This window comes from Apis cerana, linkage group LG4, assembly GCF_029169275.1.
Source record: "Apis cerana isolate GH-2021 linkage group LG4, AcerK_1.0, whole genome shotgun sequence".
Lineage (NCBI taxonomy): Eukaryota > Metazoa > Arthropoda > Insecta > Hymenoptera > Apidae > Apis > Apis cerana.
The window spans coordinates 3,441,670-3,460,220 of record NC_083855.1 but is presented as its reverse complement, the minus strand read 5'-3'; the positions used below and the strand labels follow the sequence as shown (position 1 = coordinate 3,460,220).

The 18,551-nt window shown below is 24.9% G+C and overlaps 5 protein-coding genes and 1 long non-coding RNA gene across 6 annotated transcripts in view; 3 read left to right on the top strand and 3 right to left on the bottom strand.

The window, feature by feature from the left end:
- The window catches only part of LOC108003563 (proteoglycan Cow), a 171,921-nt gene extending 169,115 nt beyond the window's left edge, over positions 1-2,806 (top strand). Inside the window, 1 exon segment of the mRNA XM_062073615.1 lies at positions 3-2,806. Within this exon segment, the coding sequence (XP_061929599.1) occupies positions 3-145 (143 nt within the window). The 3' untranslated portion in view covers positions 146-2,806.
- A 55-nt stretch (positions 2,807-2,861) lies between these two features.
- Positions 2,862-4,979, bottom strand: LOC108003562 (alcohol dehydrogenase class-3). Its single transcript, XM_017065885.3, has 7 exons — positions 4,836-4,979; positions 4,304-4,547; positions 3,992-4,212; positions 3,656-3,872; positions 3,443-3,573; positions 3,059-3,333; positions 2,862-2,988 (listed from the first exon to the last, which is right to left on the bottom strand). Exons 1-7 carry the CDS (start codon positions 4,854-4,856, stop codon positions 2,964-2,966), a joined length of 1,134 nt encoding a protein of 377 aa, XP_016921374.2. The 5' UTR covers positions 4,857-4,979; the 3' UTR covers positions 2,862-2,963.
- A 348-nt stretch (positions 4,980-5,327) lies between these two features.
- Positions 5,328-6,517, bottom strand: LOC108003612 (phosphatidylinositol-glycan biosynthesis class F protein). The gene has a single exon (XM_017065992.3). It carries the CDS (start codon positions 6,515-6,517, stop codon positions 5,819-5,821), a length of 699 nt encoding a protein of 232 aa, XP_016921481.1. The 3' UTR covers positions 5,328-5,818.
- Positions 6,518-6,870: 353 nt separating this feature from the next.
- Positions 6,871-14,154, top strand: LOC108003469 (E3 ubiquitin-protein ligase listerin). The gene is made up of 22 exons (XM_028669554.2): positions 6,871-7,013; positions 7,314-7,523; positions 7,597-7,863; positions 7,948-8,063; positions 8,143-8,497; positions 8,586-8,773; positions 8,861-8,996; positions 9,083-9,769; positions 9,851-10,061; positions 10,136-10,481; positions 10,561-11,050; positions 11,134-11,249; positions 11,323-11,476; positions 11,543-11,721; positions 11,792-11,975; positions 12,049-12,223; positions 12,297-12,639; positions 12,712-12,858; positions 13,085-13,215; positions 13,294-13,697; positions 13,773-13,940; positions 14,022-14,154. The coding sequence occupies exons 1-22, from the start codon at positions 6,969-6,971 to the stop codon at positions 14,079-14,081; spliced, it is 5,112 nt and encodes a 1,703-aa protein (XP_028525355.2). The 5' UTR covers positions 6,871-6,968; the 3' UTR covers positions 14,082-14,154.
- Positions 14,155-14,334: 180 nt separating this feature from the next.
- On the top strand, positions 14,335-17,393 carry LOC108003613 (natterin-3-like). Its single transcript, XM_017065993.3, has 4 exons — positions 14,335-14,491; positions 15,175-15,374; positions 16,820-16,963; positions 17,155-17,393. The coding sequence occupies exons 1-4, from the start codon at positions 14,485-14,487 to the stop codon at positions 17,239-17,241; spliced, it is 438 nt and encodes a 145-aa protein (XP_016921482.1). The 5' UTR covers positions 14,335-14,484; the 3' UTR covers positions 17,242-17,393.
- Positions 15,185-16,820, bottom strand: LOC133665969 (uncharacterized). The gene is made up of 2 exons (XR_009829460.1): positions 16,545-16,820; positions 15,185-16,184 (listed from the first exon to the last, which is right to left on the bottom strand). It is a non-coding gene; the product is annotated as an uncharacterized LOC133665969 (long non-coding RNA).
- Positions 17,394-18,551: the final 1,158 nt, after the last annotated feature.

Here is an 18,551-nt window from a genome sequence, read left to right as displayed (position 1 = left end):
TCGTAACATTTCAGACACGATCGTGAACAAGATCAGCAACGGTGGATTAAAGACGAATAGCGTAGATTTGGACGATGACGAAGATGGTGGTACAGATTCTGCCCAGGATCTCGAAGGGTCCGCCGATCAGCCATTAGACTTTTAGATTCCTTAGAATCAGCCAGCAACAACAGAAACGGGAGCAGCAACTTAACGTGATATCGAACAGCCGGACGACACGATTCCTCTTGTAAAGGAGAATTGAAAACCGTTCTCCCGGTTGTCCACTGATTTCGAGTATCGCCGTTGTGATTGGAGGTGTCTTCAAATGAAACAGGTCGGCGTAGGCTGCGCGTGAACCTAAAAGTCAGAGGAGCAACGAAACAAGTATGAGGATTAACGAGATGTGACACGAGCAGCGGATACCCTCTGGCATCGTGGTTGCACGACTTGAATATTAAGTCCTCTTTGTCCATTGGTCATGATCCTTAACCCGAGAATGATCATTTCTATAACAATTAATTTAACATATTTTTGTTAATTGAACTTAATTTTATAGATTGAATTTAAATAATGGATGTTGTATAAATATTTTTTTTATTTTTTATTATTTTTTTTTTTCTTTTCTTTTGTTCATAACACAAGTGCCAAACGGGTTAAGAAGCTGCTGAATCGAAGAATCGTAGGATGCTTGTACAGTGCAATAATTAAAGGGCTACATCGTGCAATAACAATCTCGTGTGACGCTCTATTTTAATCAAACACCATGCAGGAGATATCGATGTTCAACGCAGTGACAGAATCGTCCTTATAATTTTAATGAGATACGTTGTACCCTGTGTGCCTGTCGAGGTACCTCCATGCACAACTCTATAAATAATATAATTATATACTATTTATGCATTTACAAACTAGAAGTTTCGCGAGAGAGAGAGAGAAGAGAGAAAGAGAGAGAGAGAAAGAGAGAGAAAAAACAATGCAATAGGAGAAGGGAAAGAAGCTCATCCTCCATCGGGTAAAATTCACATGTCCACTCCACGACGTATAGAAATTATAATATCTTTAAAAAAAAAAAAAAAAAAAGAAATACGAAAAAAGAAAAAGAAAAGAAGAAAAATGCTCTATGTAATTATGATTTCTAATTGCGCTAGATTAACGATATCTCGAATTATAATGTCTAAGCATAATATATATATATAAATATACATATAAATATATATATATATATAATACTGTCTATGACTTACAATAATACAGCGGACGAAAACAAGCTGGCTGAGAGAGAAAATCTGGCAGATCGTCAGCAGATGCGAAACACGCGTCTAATACAATCTTAGAGAGATGCACACGCTTGAACACGTAGGATATTAAACAGAAAAGTATTTGCATAGTCCGAATCACGAACATAGATTTAATTGAGCTCTCTCGTTATAAAACACTGATTCGCTGATTCTTAACACAAGAAAATATACGCCGACAGCAAATATAAATTTCTATCTCCACGCTTATTTATTTTCTTCACGCTAATTCTTCTTCCACTAGTTTTATCTTTTTTTTTTTTTTAATTTTCTTTTCTCTCGTAGCCATCTTGCGTTGCGAGATTTAGTGTAAGATATATTGCATAAAAAATGACCTATTTCATACTCGCTAACTAAAATCGCAGTTTAATCACGATGAGTGAAATAAATTACATACTATTTTTAATTAATATTCGATTTTTAATATTTATAAAATTTTCTACTTTCTTCGAAAAAATTTATTTCTTTTTATTTGTTGTATTATTATTAGTATTGTATAATTTTATCATAATTCATTGATCATATATTAATTTATTAAAATCAAGTACAAGTAATAAAGTATATTGTTCATATTCAACGAACACGTCGTGATTTGTCTGCGTTTACTGTAATTATAAGTATTTTTACTTAACAACTTTTACTTAACGAGTGTGTGGTACACCGTAGGTTCTAGAGTATAACATATAATCCGTAGAAAACTGATCGGTGTGACTATGTGAATATGCCCTAGTATTAGACGGCAATTTACGTAGGAATAGCCAGTGCAAATTATATGTATCTCTTGTCTAGAAAGGAGCAAAAAACATGGAGATTATGTTTTTAAACCTAGATTATGCTTTATTTCATTTTAATTTGTTTATGCTCCGATATATTATTAATTAGAGATACATGTATTCCGAATTTAAGTACTTACTTATATTCTCATTAAAAACAACAAGATTTACTCGAATCTTTTTTACAAATACTTGATCGATAATATTATATATCAAATAGAAATTATCAGTAAAACATATTTACACCGAAAGTAAATTTTTCTGTTTTATTATTCTGCATAAACTGTTTGAGAGTAAATTTTGCATTTTAACAATTAACATGGTAGGTGGCCGCATCATTTTCAGAGATTTAAAATAATATACAATAAGAATTCATAGAAACTCTCCGTGCCATTGAACATTTGGTGTACGGGAACCTCGTCCGCGATGAATTAATTAACGTGTATACTCTTTGCTACGTTGAGCGCAATTTATATTCCGCCTGAATTATTACCGTCGACCTAGATTAACAAGTATATTAACTTCAAACAAACGTAAATAGTTTTACCAAAAGTCTTGCATATTGTATATACATAATTATATACAATGAAAAATCATCGTCTATGATCTTCGTACCGTGATGATTTTGTAAGGTATGCACTTGGTCAAAGCGTAAAGAATTTTTACTTCATTCCAGAGCTACTATTAATATTTCACCAAATTGGTATTGTACATGTGGCTGTAAGAATTCTTTATGAATAAAGATTGTTGTAGAAATCTGAAGACTACAATCACTTTGAACCTAATTAATTACAGGAAATAAAAAATTATATTTATAAGGAAATATATTATCTTTATTTGTATGTAAAATGTTTTACAAATGTTTTAGTTAAAATACAAATGATATAAAAACTTATAAGAATTTATATGCTTTTTAATATTTGAGCACAGCTCTTAAACTGTAATAAAAAAAAAAATAATATTTTAATATTTTAAATGGTTCATTAAACAAAAATTATTGAAACTTACCAATTGCCTGAGTGCAATAAATCAAAACCTTCATTTATCTTTTCAAAGGGTAGAGTATGTGTAATAAATTCATCAAGTATTAATGATTTTGACATATATTCTTTCACCAATTTAGGAACACTTTCTTTAGATTTCCAACCGCCAAATGCAGTTCCTTTCCATACGCGTCCTGTTACCAATTGAAATGGACGAGTACTGATTTCTTGACCCGCCGCAGCTACACCTACAATAACGGATGTACCCCAACCTTTATGACAAGATTCTAATGCAGCTCTCTAAAAATACGATATTGATTTTTATTAATAAATAAAATGAATAAAAACAATGTTAACAAAATAGGTCCAATGTTTTATTGAAAATTTTGATGTAACAATTAAAACTTACCATAGTATTCACATTACCAACACATTCAAAAGTATAATCTAATCCACCATCAGTTAATTCTATTAGAACTTCCTGAATTGGCTTATTGTGATCTTTAGGATTAATAAATTCGGTACATCCAAATGTTTTAGCTAAAAAATAATAATTGTTTAATAATATCTTATGTTTTTGAAAAAATTTTAAATAAATTTTGAATAAATTCTTTCATCTTACCAACTTCAAATTTATTTGGATTCACATCTATTCCAATAATACGTTTGGCACCAGCTTTTTTACAACCAAATGCAACTGCCAATCCAACTGCACCTAATCCCCATATAGCACATGTACTTCCAGATTCTACTTTAGCAGTATTTAAAACAGCACCATATCCAGTAGATACTCCACATGCCAACAGAGATACTTTATCAAGTGGTGCAATAGGATCAATCTGTTATATAAATTTTTTTTAATAAATTAATATAAATTTTAATCATTATATTTGTTATAATAATAATTTAATAAAATAAATATAAAATAGTTATAATTTATTTTATAAAATAAAAATACCTTAGCAAGAGAAATATCTGCAACTACAGTATATTCAGAAAAAGTAGAACAACCCATGAAATGGGCAAGAGTTTGACCCTTGCATGTAAATCTAGAAGTCCCATCAGGCATTACACCTTTGCCTTGTGTGGTACGGATTTTACTGCATAGATTTGTTTTTGGCGATTTACAAAATTTGCAATCCCCACATTGAGGAACATATAATGGAATCACATGATCACCTATAATTTTAATATATAAAATTATTTAATGGTTAAAAAATATAATATCCAATATAATAAATAATATAATAAAATAATAAAAATATAATACCAGGTTGAAATTCTGTAACTTCTTCTCCTACACTTTCAACAATACCACTACCTTCATGACCAAGAATACAAGGAAAAATTCCTTCTGGATCTAATCCATCTAAAGTATAAGCATCTGTATGACATAAAGCCACAAATATAATTTTAATTCTTACTTCATGAGCTTTTGGAGGTGCAACTTCAATTTCTTCAAGTGAAAGAGGTTGTTTTTCTTTCCATGCTACAGCAGCTTTACATTTAATTACCTATTATATAAAAAAATTTTAAATTTATTTAAATATATAATTTATTAATAATTAAATATATATCATCATTCTTAACTTAATAAAATAATTTAAATTAAATTTATATCACTCTTAATTTAATAAAAATAACATAAAAAGATATATATAATTTTTATTATTAAATAATTTTATAAAACTTATCAAAAATTGATATAATCAATTTAATGTTTCAAAAAAAATAAATTAATACTTAATTTTTATTTAATCGTAATAATAATTCAAAATAATTCATCTAAAAAAAATAAATACCTTTCCAGCAGTATTCGACATAATTACAAAACTTTTAATTAACAATATAATAAAGAATTTTATTAATTCTTTACAAAAATAAAGCAATTTATTAAACAATATTTTAAAAAGTATTAATTTTTCAAAATATCGATAACAATTTATCCATTTAACGATAAAATGAGATGACTAAAGTCGTAGTTGCATGCGATTCTATTTCGATACTACTGGGATCAGTGCTTCTAAAAATTTTATAAAAAAATTATATACTATAATTCTATAAAAAAATTATTAAATAAATTTTATAATCTAAAAATAATTTATAAATATATTAAATATATAAGTTTTAATATATATTTTAAATAAATTAATACTTAAAAAATATAATTTTATTTCATCTAGTATCAACATATTTGTTTATAAAAAATATATATTATAATAGAATTTCGCATAATTTTATAGAGGGAAATAAAGTTTATAGAGAAGATCATCATTTTTTAAGGACAATATTCATTAAAGTTTGCATTTGTATAATTTATTGATTATATTCTCTAATTTATAATAAGTTTATAATAATCTTTACAAATCAAATTACATTATTGTTGTTATTATCTTTTATCATTAATAAGTTGCATCATTATATAAGAAGTTTTATGTAATTTGACCTAATATGACTTTTTTTAGATAAAACTTATTTTACATGGAAAAATTTATATTTTCTTTAAATTTTTCCATAACTTTTTCATAAATTTATAAATTATTTTTAACATGTTAATAGTTTTAACAAATTTTATGCCATTTGTGTAAGATTTTTCAATAATATATCATACAAAAAATTCTTAATAAAATTAATACAATAAAAAATATTTGTTCTAAAATTTTTTTATGAGAAATAAATTTATTAAAAACATATCTTAATCATTTGAAAATAAATTATTGCATAAATAAAATATTAACTGAAATTCATATTATTAAATTTTATTTATTTATATAATTATTAATATTTATCTGTGAACTTTTTTACCTAATCTTAATATAAATAATATTTTTACAAGAGTAATAAAATGTGCAATTGTATAGCCAAAAAGAGCACCTAAAACACATGGAATTGGCCAAACTTGCCATGGTCGATCCCAATCTAATGGAATTACAATAGCTCCTAACCATGTACCCAAAAGAGTACCTTGTATATTTATTTTTATAGCATCAACTAGAATATTGCCTTTTTGTGACTGTGCTCCTGTTAATATTTCTAATGCTCCATCCACTCCTAAATGTAAACTTGCAGGAACAAATGTAAGAATAGTCAGTGTTGCAGTAAGCATAGTAGTTTCTTCATGATGCATAAATACTGGTGCACCAAACAATATAATAACAATATAATATATAATAGATAAAAGAAAACCAATCAATAAGAATTTAAAGATTTCTTTCAAATATTTATACCAAATTTTTTTAGCTTTTGAAGATATTCTTGATTCAGTTTTTGTTATAAGTATTGATTCAGAATGAAATATAGGAAACATCAATTTGATTATTTCTGCGAAAAGCAAAATTAATAATACTGGAATGAATTTGTATTTTCCCACATTATATAAATTATTATTTAAGCTAAGTAATATCAGAATTCCAGGAAAGTAAATGCAAGTAAATGAACAATATGACAATAGCAATCTTTGACTCAATTTGTTTCCAACACTCATCTTCTTTATTTCCTTAACCTATAATAGAATGTTTTTATTTTATAAAAATACAAACTATTTTTGATTATATTTAATAATTTTTTACTTGCCTCAAAATAAAATAATCCTTTCTAATTTAATAATCAATACGATATTAATTTTATGCGATATATCATCGTATTTTGATATAATTTCGCTTTTTGAAACATTTAATAAGATTTTCGTGCATATTAATCTTTAAGAAAAATACTATAAAGTTACATAAAAAAATTAAAACTGTGCAAGTTATTCAAAATTTTTAATTGAATGAGAAAAAATACATTGATAAAAAAACATATAATACAAACTGTATATAAAAGATCAGCTGTTACAAACGTGGTATCTATTTACTACTTTACGAGTGCAAATCTAAATGAACAAAATTTATGTGTAGTTTCATCATTTTTTGTTCTTCGTTGTTCTTATAATTATCATGGGAAAGAACAAACAAGCACAACGAACCAAAAATAATGCAAGGGTAAGAAAAAGCTTATATTAATAAAAAATTAATTTTTATAAAATTATAGGTTAAATTTTATTATAACTCTTTTTTAATTTTAAAATTATTTTTACTTAAAATAATAATAAAGATGATATAAAATTATATTTTTTAATAATTATATAATAAACAAAAAGTTTTAATAAAATTTTTTATATTTAAATTAAATTGGTATATTATTCAATATATAACTTATCAACAAAAATTTTTAATTTTTAATATGTTATTTTTAATATTATATCATCATTATTATTATTTATTATTATTTATTCTTTATAGCCATCAAATAGCAGTAGAAGTGCAGAACTATTAGGCACTTCAATACCAAATTTTGTTGGTTTCTCAGCTGTAAAAGATGGAGGATATGTACCTGTATTACCAGGTTTAACTCTTTGCAATACTAATGAAATTGAAATGAACAATGTTGATAGTAATTTTCAAATAGTATTAAAAAAAATGAATAAGAAAGATTCAACAACTAAATGCAAGGTAACAAATAATTATTATTATTTAAATAAATGCGACGTTAAAATCAAAAATATTTTTTAATTTAATATTTCAGGCTTTACAAGAATTTGCTATTATGTGTAAAGATTCAGAAATATCAGCTGTGGAAGGAATGTTACCATTTTGGCCACGATTGTATTGTGCCTTAGCAATAGATGTAGAACACAGAGTAAGAGAAGCTGCTCAATTAGCACATGCAGCTGTTGTAAAACGTGTAGGCAAGAGTATAGCATTATATTTAAAACAATTAGCAGGGGCTTGGTTTACTTCACAATATGACACATATCCTCCTGCTGCATCTACTGCTAGTAATTCATTCAATGTAAATAATTATCATTTAACATAAACAAAAATTAATGGAATTAATAAATTATTTTTTTTAATATAAACATTTTTTTACACATAGGATACATTTCCATCAAAAAAAATTACTGATGCTATTGTATATTGTCAACATGAAATTGTAACTTATATCTGTGATAACATTACTGTTCATAGTGCTCAGACTTTATCTGTACAAAAGTATGTTTTTTTTAAATATAATTCTATAAATGAATTTAGAAAGAAATATTATAAAAATTATTGTGTTATATGTTCTTAGGAATCTTACTACAGAGGAAATGGAAGCAAAATATCAGAGAGTACTAATATCTAACTTACAAGGATACAGTATTTATTTAAAAAAAGTTCCTATTCAAGAAATTGAAAAAATATTTGATATTCATAATAAAATTATAAGCAGCAATAAATTTTGGAAATTAGTTAAAAATGATGCTTTTCCAGTGAAAATTGCTTTTTTTAATGTATTAACATCAATGATTGAGAATGCTAATATATTATTACAAAATGAAAAAAAAAAAACTGTAACAACAATCATGAATAATCTTGATGAAGCAGAGCCTGCATTGTTGTCAGCTGTATGGGAATCTGTGCTTGTTACTATAAATAAAATAGAGGTAGTTATTATTTATATATAATATTTAATATTATATATAATATGATAATGAAATGAAATTATGATATTAAATAATATATTATCTTTAGGATTGGTATTGTGTAGTAAGTATTGAAAAATTAGTACTACCAAAATTATGGCGTGTTTTACGAAGTGGAGGACAATGTTGTGCTAGTATTGTTTATCCGAATTTATTACCTTTTATTAGTCAATTTCCAAAACTCAATGTTGATTCTTATTATTTGTATATAAATTTTTTCAACAATATGCGACAAGGGTATTTAATTAATTAATTGAATCAAATATTTTATTTATATTATATTGCAAGAGATAATAAAAAATGTGATAATTTACTTTTTTGTAGATTTTCCGTAAAAAGTGTACAAATAAGTCGTTCGGAAATGCTGGCAGTAACAACATCGTTTATCGAATGTTTGCGTTATTCTATTCTTTTAAATGTTAATAATCAAGATTTAAGTAATATGCTGCTCAGAGAACAGGTTTTTATTTTATTTTTCTATATTTATATTATATAATTCTATAAAAGAAATATTATAATTTAAAATTATTTTATTAATTATTTCAGCTCATACCAGCATTAGAAATGTGTTTAAAAGAAAATAATCAAATGAAACAAATACTTTTTTCTGAAATTACTCATTTAATACGATATTGGAGTAAAAATCGATATAATCATGATTATAAATCTTATTCTTATTTAATAGAAGAGTTTTGGAAGAATCTTAATATATTATTTACTTCGCTTATAGATGCTAGCGAAAATTCCGAAATATTTGATATTTCAGATACAAATAATTCTCAAATAGAATTTTTAATTACATTAAAGACAGCTCCTATGCATAGTCGTAAAAATTTAAAAGTAAAATTCTGTAATACAGAAGAAAATATAATGACTCAATCCCAAATACAAAATATTGAAAATGATGCTGATACTGAATTTCTTTCTGAACTTAATAACTTTGTTAATTACCTTTGTGTAAAATATTTTAATCAAATCACTGAAAAACGTGAAAAAAAATATATCGCATATTTAAATAAACTTATAATATGTTTCGAAAGCGATGAATTGTTTAAAAACTTGTCCGAATTTCTTAAAACACATATTAATTTCCTTAATTTCTGTAATGAAATTTTACGAGATTGGTTGCTGGAGCAATCAAAAGAAACTGAACATATAATAGAATTAATTTTTAATCTTATGAAATATATGAATCATTCTGAAAGAAACGAAATTTTAAAATCATTGATAGAGGTAAATATGAACATTTTTTTACACTTAAAGATTTATATTAAAAATGTATATTTTATTATATACTTCTATTTTTATTTTTAGTTTGATGATATTATAATTACAAGAAATATTATACAATGTGCTTTATCTAAAAAACATAGAAATGATATTATAATAAAAAAATGGTGTTCACAATCTAAAATAACTAGCTTATTGATAGATATAGCTAAAGAAATTGCTTTAGGCAATTATTCTGATCTTGAAAAGAATCAGAATCTTATTTTATTAGCTTTTGAACCTCTAGATGATGGCAGTAAGTTCTTATTTATTCTAATTAAATTAGTTTCTAATTAAATTAATACATTATCAACAAAATATATTTTTTAGATTTATTAGTAGAAGAAGAAGGGATCAATGAAATTATATCTATACTTTGCAATTCATTCTATGAAATAGATGAAATATATTTGTTAGATTTTGCAAAATTAATTTCTTGTATTGTTCCATTAATGTGGACTCACAAAGAAATATCTATTGGAGCAATAGAAATATTAAATACACTTTTTGAATTGCATTCACATGATTATTTTAATAATAATTCTATTTTTGTTAATGCAATGCGAGATGTATGGAAAAAAAGTCTTCTAGAAGCTATTCAGAAACTTTCACAATCAAGATTTATTGATTTAACCAAAAAATTTGCCTCTTCTTTGTGGAAAAAAATATATAATCAGTAAGATTATGTGTTCATTATTAAATAAAACATTTCAATGTATTTTTCATAATTTTTATTATGTTTTATTTATATTTAGAAATGAAGAGTACAACAAAGAAATATTGATAGACATAACAGTTGATTTTGTTAAAATTATACTTGATAACAAAATTTATATAAAGGAAGACTTTGCAGAAGAAATTATTTTAACATTTTTAACAGATTCTGATATAAAAATGTGGATGGCTGAAATAACTGGAATAATTATATATGGTGAAGTAATAACTGGAGAATTATATGTATCATCTCTTGAACAAAAAATACAAATTCATCAGAAATGTATATCTATTGATATAACTTGTAATACAATAACGGATCATGTCGAAAACTGCTTGAAATGGGCATTGTTCAATATAAATTTATTGAATAATTTATGTTTGAAATTTATTAATGAATATGAAACAGAAAAATCCAGTATTGAACAATTTTCAATACATGATTTGAATTTACCAGGAATTATAAATATATTAATTAATATTATATATTCGATTATTTTAGGCAAAATGTATTCCAAATATTATAAATCTGTAAGTAACTAATTATAATTTATATAAAAATATTTAATTTTAATAATAAAGAAATAAATATTCTATTAAATACTTATTTTCAGACTAAATACTATTACAATGTGAATAAAACTTTAACCATTGTACAAGATAGCTTTAAACAATTACAAATATATGTAAATGAAAATATATTTAATGATATTCGTGATTATATGAAAATGTAAGAATAATTTTATATAAATATAGTTTTAATGGTTGAATTATTTTATAATTATTATTTATTATATTTGCAGTAATTTTTCAAAATATGGAAGTATGTTATCATATATAATATACTTCTGTTGTACAGAATTATATTCTAATAAAGAACCTAAACAATTATTTGAAAATTATAAAAATAATGATATATTTACTATAAATGAAGAAATAACATTTCAAAGTTTGCAGGTATTGTACTATTTTCAAAAATAATTAATTTTTAATTCTATATAATAATAGAAGATTTGATTTCAGATTTTATCTAAATTTCAAGATTTTGAAAATATTTCAATACCAACAGATAATGATATTTTTGAATTAATAATAACAAGGAGTTTATTGATGAATAAACAAGATAGTTCAACTTATTCTAATATTTTAGAAAAAATAATATCTTATGAGAAAGAAAATCCTTCATTATTAGTTCTTGATTGGTAAATTTTTAAGTTATATATATAATCTGAATATATAGCACTTATATATAACATATTTTGGTTTTTTTAGTGAAATCTCTCAAATTTCATGGGAAAAATTAAATTTACCTCTAGAACTTATTAGATTATTAACAGAACTCATAAAGAAAATACCTTCTAAATTAACATATGAACATTGGAATTTTATTCTTATATCATTAGTATTATGGCAACTTTCTATTATTAAATCAAAACAAAATATTTATGATTTTAAGGTATGTACCATACTATTTACATTGTTTAAAATCATGTATCATCAATTTTTTAGCAAAAATTCTTTTTTTATAGGTTTCTGCATTAACAGTAGCTGTTTGTCAACTTTATCACGCCCTTCAAATTTTAATTAACAAACATGAACAGGAACAAATATCAGATATGTCACCAACATTATTAGATGAGTGGAAAAATGTTTTTGCCACTGATGTACAAAGTGGAATTATTCAATGTTGGATGTTTTATGCAGGTATATTTAAAAATCATCCATTCTCTCTCTCTCTCTCTCTCTCTCTGTAATTTACAATTAAGCTTTTTTACAGAATCATACAATCAAAAAACAACAGTTTTGAAACCTGTTGTACTATTAGATTATTTAGGAAAAGCAATAAAAATATTGAATGGAAATGTAATCTTGAAAAATCAATCAAATGTGTCTCTTACAACAATTGTTAAATTAACATCAAAATTATTGCAATCTCCTGTACCCAGTATACAATTAGGTGCATATCATATATTAAAGCATACAGTTCCAGTACTTGTACAACAGGATAAAACGACTGTTGAATTAGAAAACTTTGATGTAAATACTTTAAATATTAAAAAAATGGAAGATGTACTTCAGAATACGCAAAATATCGTAAATACAATTCTAATGGATTTTAAGTAAGTATTACATATTAAATGAGTATTTTTTTTTTTTACATAAAAAATACATTTTTAATTTTTTTTTTTAAGATTATGCGATACTGTGAGTTGTACTATTCAACCATATACAGATTCTTATACTTACACTATTGGATATTTATTATCATGGGCTATCATTTTAAATATGTGTGCAAATGCTCATGGAGATTTGTTATATCAATATGCTGAAATACTTAAGTAAATATGTTTATAGTTACTTATTTTTTATAATACGAAAATAATATATTATAAATATTACGATTATTATTATCTAAGCTTATCTATATTTATCTATATTATCTATGTTGTTATTAAGAATTATTTAAGTTTAAGCTTAATATTTGATATTAAAAAATTTAAGCTTAATATTTGATATTAAATAATTAAATCGATAAATAATAAAAGAACATATCTTCATTTTCAGAGATAACTTTTTTCCCAATTTATTAAATAATATTTTTCGACTAATGCCCGTAGAAGTACTTCAAGATAATAAAAACAAGGGTACAAAATTAATGGAAATATTTTCTACTGAACCATGTTTAGACTTTGGTGGTACTAATATTTAAATCATTTTCTTTTTTATTACATATTTATAATTTTCTTTTAATGTTTATTCATAATATTTTATAGAAAATTGGACGGAATGGAGGCTAGACCATATCGTATGTTGGTTATATACGAATAGTTTAAGATACCTACCAGTATTGGTAAGGCAATGGTGGAGTACTGCTGATAGTAGAGTCAGCACTGCCGTGGACAAGATTACAACACATTATGTTAGTCCTATGCTTTGTCAAGAGGAACTTCTCAATAATAAATTACAAAATATTGAAAATATGCAAGTGAAAGTACATCCAACATTCCGTGAAGTGATAGCTTTATATCAAATGGATGATACAAAATTAGAACTTAATATTACATTGCCATCTAATCATCCTTTGGGACCAGTTAGCGTTGAACCTGGACAACACGCAGGTGGTACTGCGAATTGGCGGAATTGTCACATGCAATTGTCCATATTTCTTACACATCAAGTAATAATGAATCAGAATTAAATAATTAAGTTTAATTGAACTTAAATAATTATTTAAATATTTATTTATTTATAGAATGGATCTGTTTGGGATGGACTTGCATTATGGAAAAGAAATTTAGATAAGAAATTCGCCGGCGTTGAAGAATGTTATATATGTTTCAGTATTTTTCATATAAATACGTATCAAATACCAAAATTATCTTGTCACACATGTCGTAAGAAATTTCATACTGCATGTCTGGTAACTTTCTCATCTTTATTTTTATTGAAATTTTATATTATTAATACAAAAATATTTATTTCTTTTATTTTTATTTTTCAGTATAAGTGGTTTAGTACGAGTCAAAAGTCTACCTGTCCAATTTGTAGAAATATATTTTAATCTATTAAATTATTTATAAACAAAATTTGTATTTGTATTTAAATAAATAAAATAATATCTGTACATAATAAAATTAGCGAAAAAAATTTATTATGTCATTTTTCAATATGTTTTTTTTAATATGAAAAATATTAAAAAGTTTAAAAAATTGATTATAACATATTAAGCTATCTATGATGTGTTTCAATTAAGCATTATTATTATTTTTATCTTTAAAAATATTTTCAAGAATCATATCATTATTGATGATCAATTCATATTTCAAAGGAAAAATCAGTCACAGTTTATAGAGAATACAAATATTACAACATATGTATGATAAGATTACAACTGCTTTTAATCAGGTGTAGGTGAAAGATAAGCGTCATTCTTTTTTGAAATTACACTTCGATCAAATCTAAAGATGCCAGGTAAGTTACATTATAAAATTATATAAAATTATTTAATTAAAATTATTTATATATATATATATATATGTATATATTATATTATATTACATTATATTATACATTATATTATATTATATTACATTATTAATATATTACATTATATATATATTATATATTATATTACATTATTAAATATATATATATTTTCAATAATATATTTTTAAACTTCTAATAAATTTTAATTCCATTTATTATTCGAATATTAAAATATTTCATCGATAATGTACATATTGATTAAAAAATTTTTAAAGAAGATTAAACGTGAAATAAAATATCACAAATTAGATTCATCGTAGATTAATAAAATTAAGAAAATGTATATTGTACATCCCTATTTGTTTCTCTTTTCAGCCGAGAAATTGATTTGTAAAAAAATCTTATCAAGAAACAATTATCTAAAAAATTAAATCATAAAATTTATTATATTTATATTTCTATTATTTACATGTTATTATCTATATGTAATAAAATAAAATTTTATTCACGTTAAATCATATTGTATTTAATTTTATGTAATTTCTATTATAAAAAATATCTATGTAATAATTTTATTACAGCATAAATACGTGAATATCTTTTATATTAAATAATTTATTATGTAACAATGTAAATAATTTGCAAATTAAAAATTATTTTAATTAAAGTTTATAGGTGGTTGAACCGAAGTGCAGGGCAAAGTTTGCCGGAAACTGCGATTCTCGGAGGTCGTGATGTAGACGGTAGTTCGATTTACGTTGGCAGAGCCTTTCACGAGGGTGACATGCTTCCCGCAAAAGTAATCCCTGATAAACATGTCGCCTACGTATGTTATAATGGTGAAGAACATTCTAAACACGATTTCGAAGTGAGTAAAATGTGAAAAATTGTGTTTTTTTTTTTTTTTCATTAAAATTATTCACTACTCGAATAAACAATAAAAATTACATATATACATACATATTTTCAGTAACATTTGAAACTTCTTCTAATATCTTACATATTATTATCTTATTATCTTAAATATAATATATATAATAGTAATATAATAATTGTTATTAATAACATATAAATTAACAAATAATGATAATTCATAAAACATATAAAATAAATTAATTTCTTTGAAATTACAAAATTACAAAATTAAGTTTTATAGTTTATGATAAAACATTGTTTCGATAACAAATTTATTTGAAAAAATTTATTCTTTAGTTATATAATTAAAATAAGATGAAAATAAATAGATATATACGTAATCATGTTTCTGTCTCAATAAAAATCAATATTGCTTTTGCTAAAATTATCTTTATAATAAAAATAATATATATTAAAAGAACATATTAAAAGCAAGAAATCTGAAATCTGTAATTTCAATAATTTTAATAATAGCTCTTTCAAGGATTTTAAAAAATTTAATTATCTTTATTATAATTTTATTTTTCAATTTCAATAAATAATTTTTCAATAAGTGAAATAATATTCAATTCTAATTCAAATTTGAAAATTAGTCAAAGAATATATAATTTTGTTATTAAATTATAAAATTTAGTATAAGAAAAATCGAATTAAAAATTTAACGTGTCATATCTCGTTGAATCAAATTAAATTTTTTCTGCAATCTAATCTCAATACCAACAAAAAATATTCCACTATCGTTCATTATCTTGCTTTTTTATCCCTGAAAGAAAAAACAAATTATAAATTAAAATTAAATTATAAATGAAATTGCAAATTGTTTGAAATGAAAATTTCAATAATTTCAGTAAATATTAAATTTTTCTGACAATGACTATAATTTTCATTCTAATTATAAACAGTTTTTTTTATGCACTTTTTAAACACGGAATCGTGATTTCATGTCAAGGCAAACATACTATAAAATTGGAATACGATTTATACGATTTGCATCAATCTTTAGCTTTCTTTGCACAACTTTGGAATTAATTTTTTCCTTGATGATTTAAAAACGAATTCAAGCTAACTAGATGATGATTCAGATACATCTCGATTTTTAATTTATTCAAACGATTTACCCTACTTTTTAATTTATTATGTCACTATCATAATGAAGAACACGAATATTATTTGAATCATGTTAAATTTTTTATATGGAATATTTCATCAAACATTGTACACTCGAGATAAGAAATTATAATTATTGAAAACATAATATTTCATAGATGGAGAAACATGAAATATCATCAAACATATTAAAATGGTCGTCGTATTTTTTTCTTTTTTGAATGTTTCATGATGAAATTTTATTGAACTGAAAATTTTATTGTTATTAAGCTATCTTATTTTTTTTTGTAGATTTTGTGTCAAGGAGAATTCGCATGGGAGTTCTGCAGCAATGGAGCTGTCCCAAGTGATGCGGTAGTCGCAGGACAGACCTCTAGTGGAGAACCTCTGTATGTTGGCCGTGTTCTCCATAATGGATCCCAAACAGTTGGCAAGGTCGGAGTTTACTATTTCTTTTGTCGTACAGGAAATCTGTATACTTAATTTAACATTTGATTTTAATCGAGTCTGACACGTATTATGTAAATTAGAATAAATAATATTGCACCTGAATAAATAACATTATCTTAACAATGTTTAACAATGAGATAGAAGAATAATCATTGAATATATATTTTTTTTTACAGGTTCAAGCCAGTCACGGATGCTTGTACATACCTTTCGACGGCGAAGAATTATCTTTCAAAGATTACGAAGTTCTCGTAATTCATTAATTAAAATTAAAGTTAACGAGAATCGCATGACTAATATTTTTATTAAAAACTGTACACATTCGTTTAAAACGACACAACGAGAAAGAAGAATATGAAACGTTGTTTATCATTTCTTATTGTTTGACTTGCAATAAAAGACTTGCATTTTGATACATGTGTCTCTTAAATGCAATAACGATCAGTTAAAATATCCACGATTCATTTGAGATCGGAATAAATCGATAAGATAAAGTAAAGAATATTTATATCATATCTAACCTAATTTACCATTATGACTCATAAAAGTTATAAATATTCATTAAACAAATAAACCACGTAACAAACTGTATAATCGCTAGAAATATTGTATCCTAAAATAATCGAGTAACTGTAAGGGGTACAAACTTTTAAAAATTGATCGATTTGAATTAGATGGATATAATTTAAGTTAATTAATACACGTATGTCATCATAAGCTCGGATAATTTCCAAACGATTCTATCTCAATCTGTATAGTTTTAGATTTCATACTCATACTTATTGAAAAGTCATCGCGAATCGAATCCCTTCTCTCCCCTCCCATAATCTTATATCAGTTTGTATTAATTAAAACGAATGACTTCGATGATGAAAAGGGAAGGACGAGCGAAGCATGGATTACCAATCCCTCTATCATCGAACCGGTCTGTTCCGAGTTCATGCACGCGGTGCCAGCGGACGTGCCGGGGAAACACGAAAACAACGGGGTCTGTTACGGCTCTGAATCGAATATTTTATAGCATTGCTCGAATTACGAGCATTACTCACTTGACGACGTCATACGATCAGCTTAAGAGCCAGGGCCGTAACTCACACACCTCTACAATCTTGTCACGTTCCTATGATTCTTGTGATTTTTTTTTTCTTTCAACCCTCGTTCAACCCTTTGCAAGCAAGGGTATCCCTCTCATCTTTATGGAAGTCACTTTATCGAAGTCGACGAATAAAGATTGAGTATTTGTATTTCCTTTATATCGAAACGTTCGTTCGCGGCATTGATCAAATTTCGATGGAAAATCGAGAATCGAAGAAAAATCTTGAGGCCGTAGTGTGGCGAAAAAAGTGTAATTGCCAATTCGTCACAATTGATCGTCCAATCGTAACAAAACATAGTAATCAGGGGATCGCAAAGATCCGTTATGCGAATGATAGTTGTTGAGAATGTGCATATATTTAACGTTGATCTTTAATTTATCGTTCTAGGTGGCCTCATGAGGGAGGGAACACGGCCCTGCTTGAAATAGGCTCCAGCTGTTGAAGACAAGACAGTTGTGATTATTTTATCAACAAAT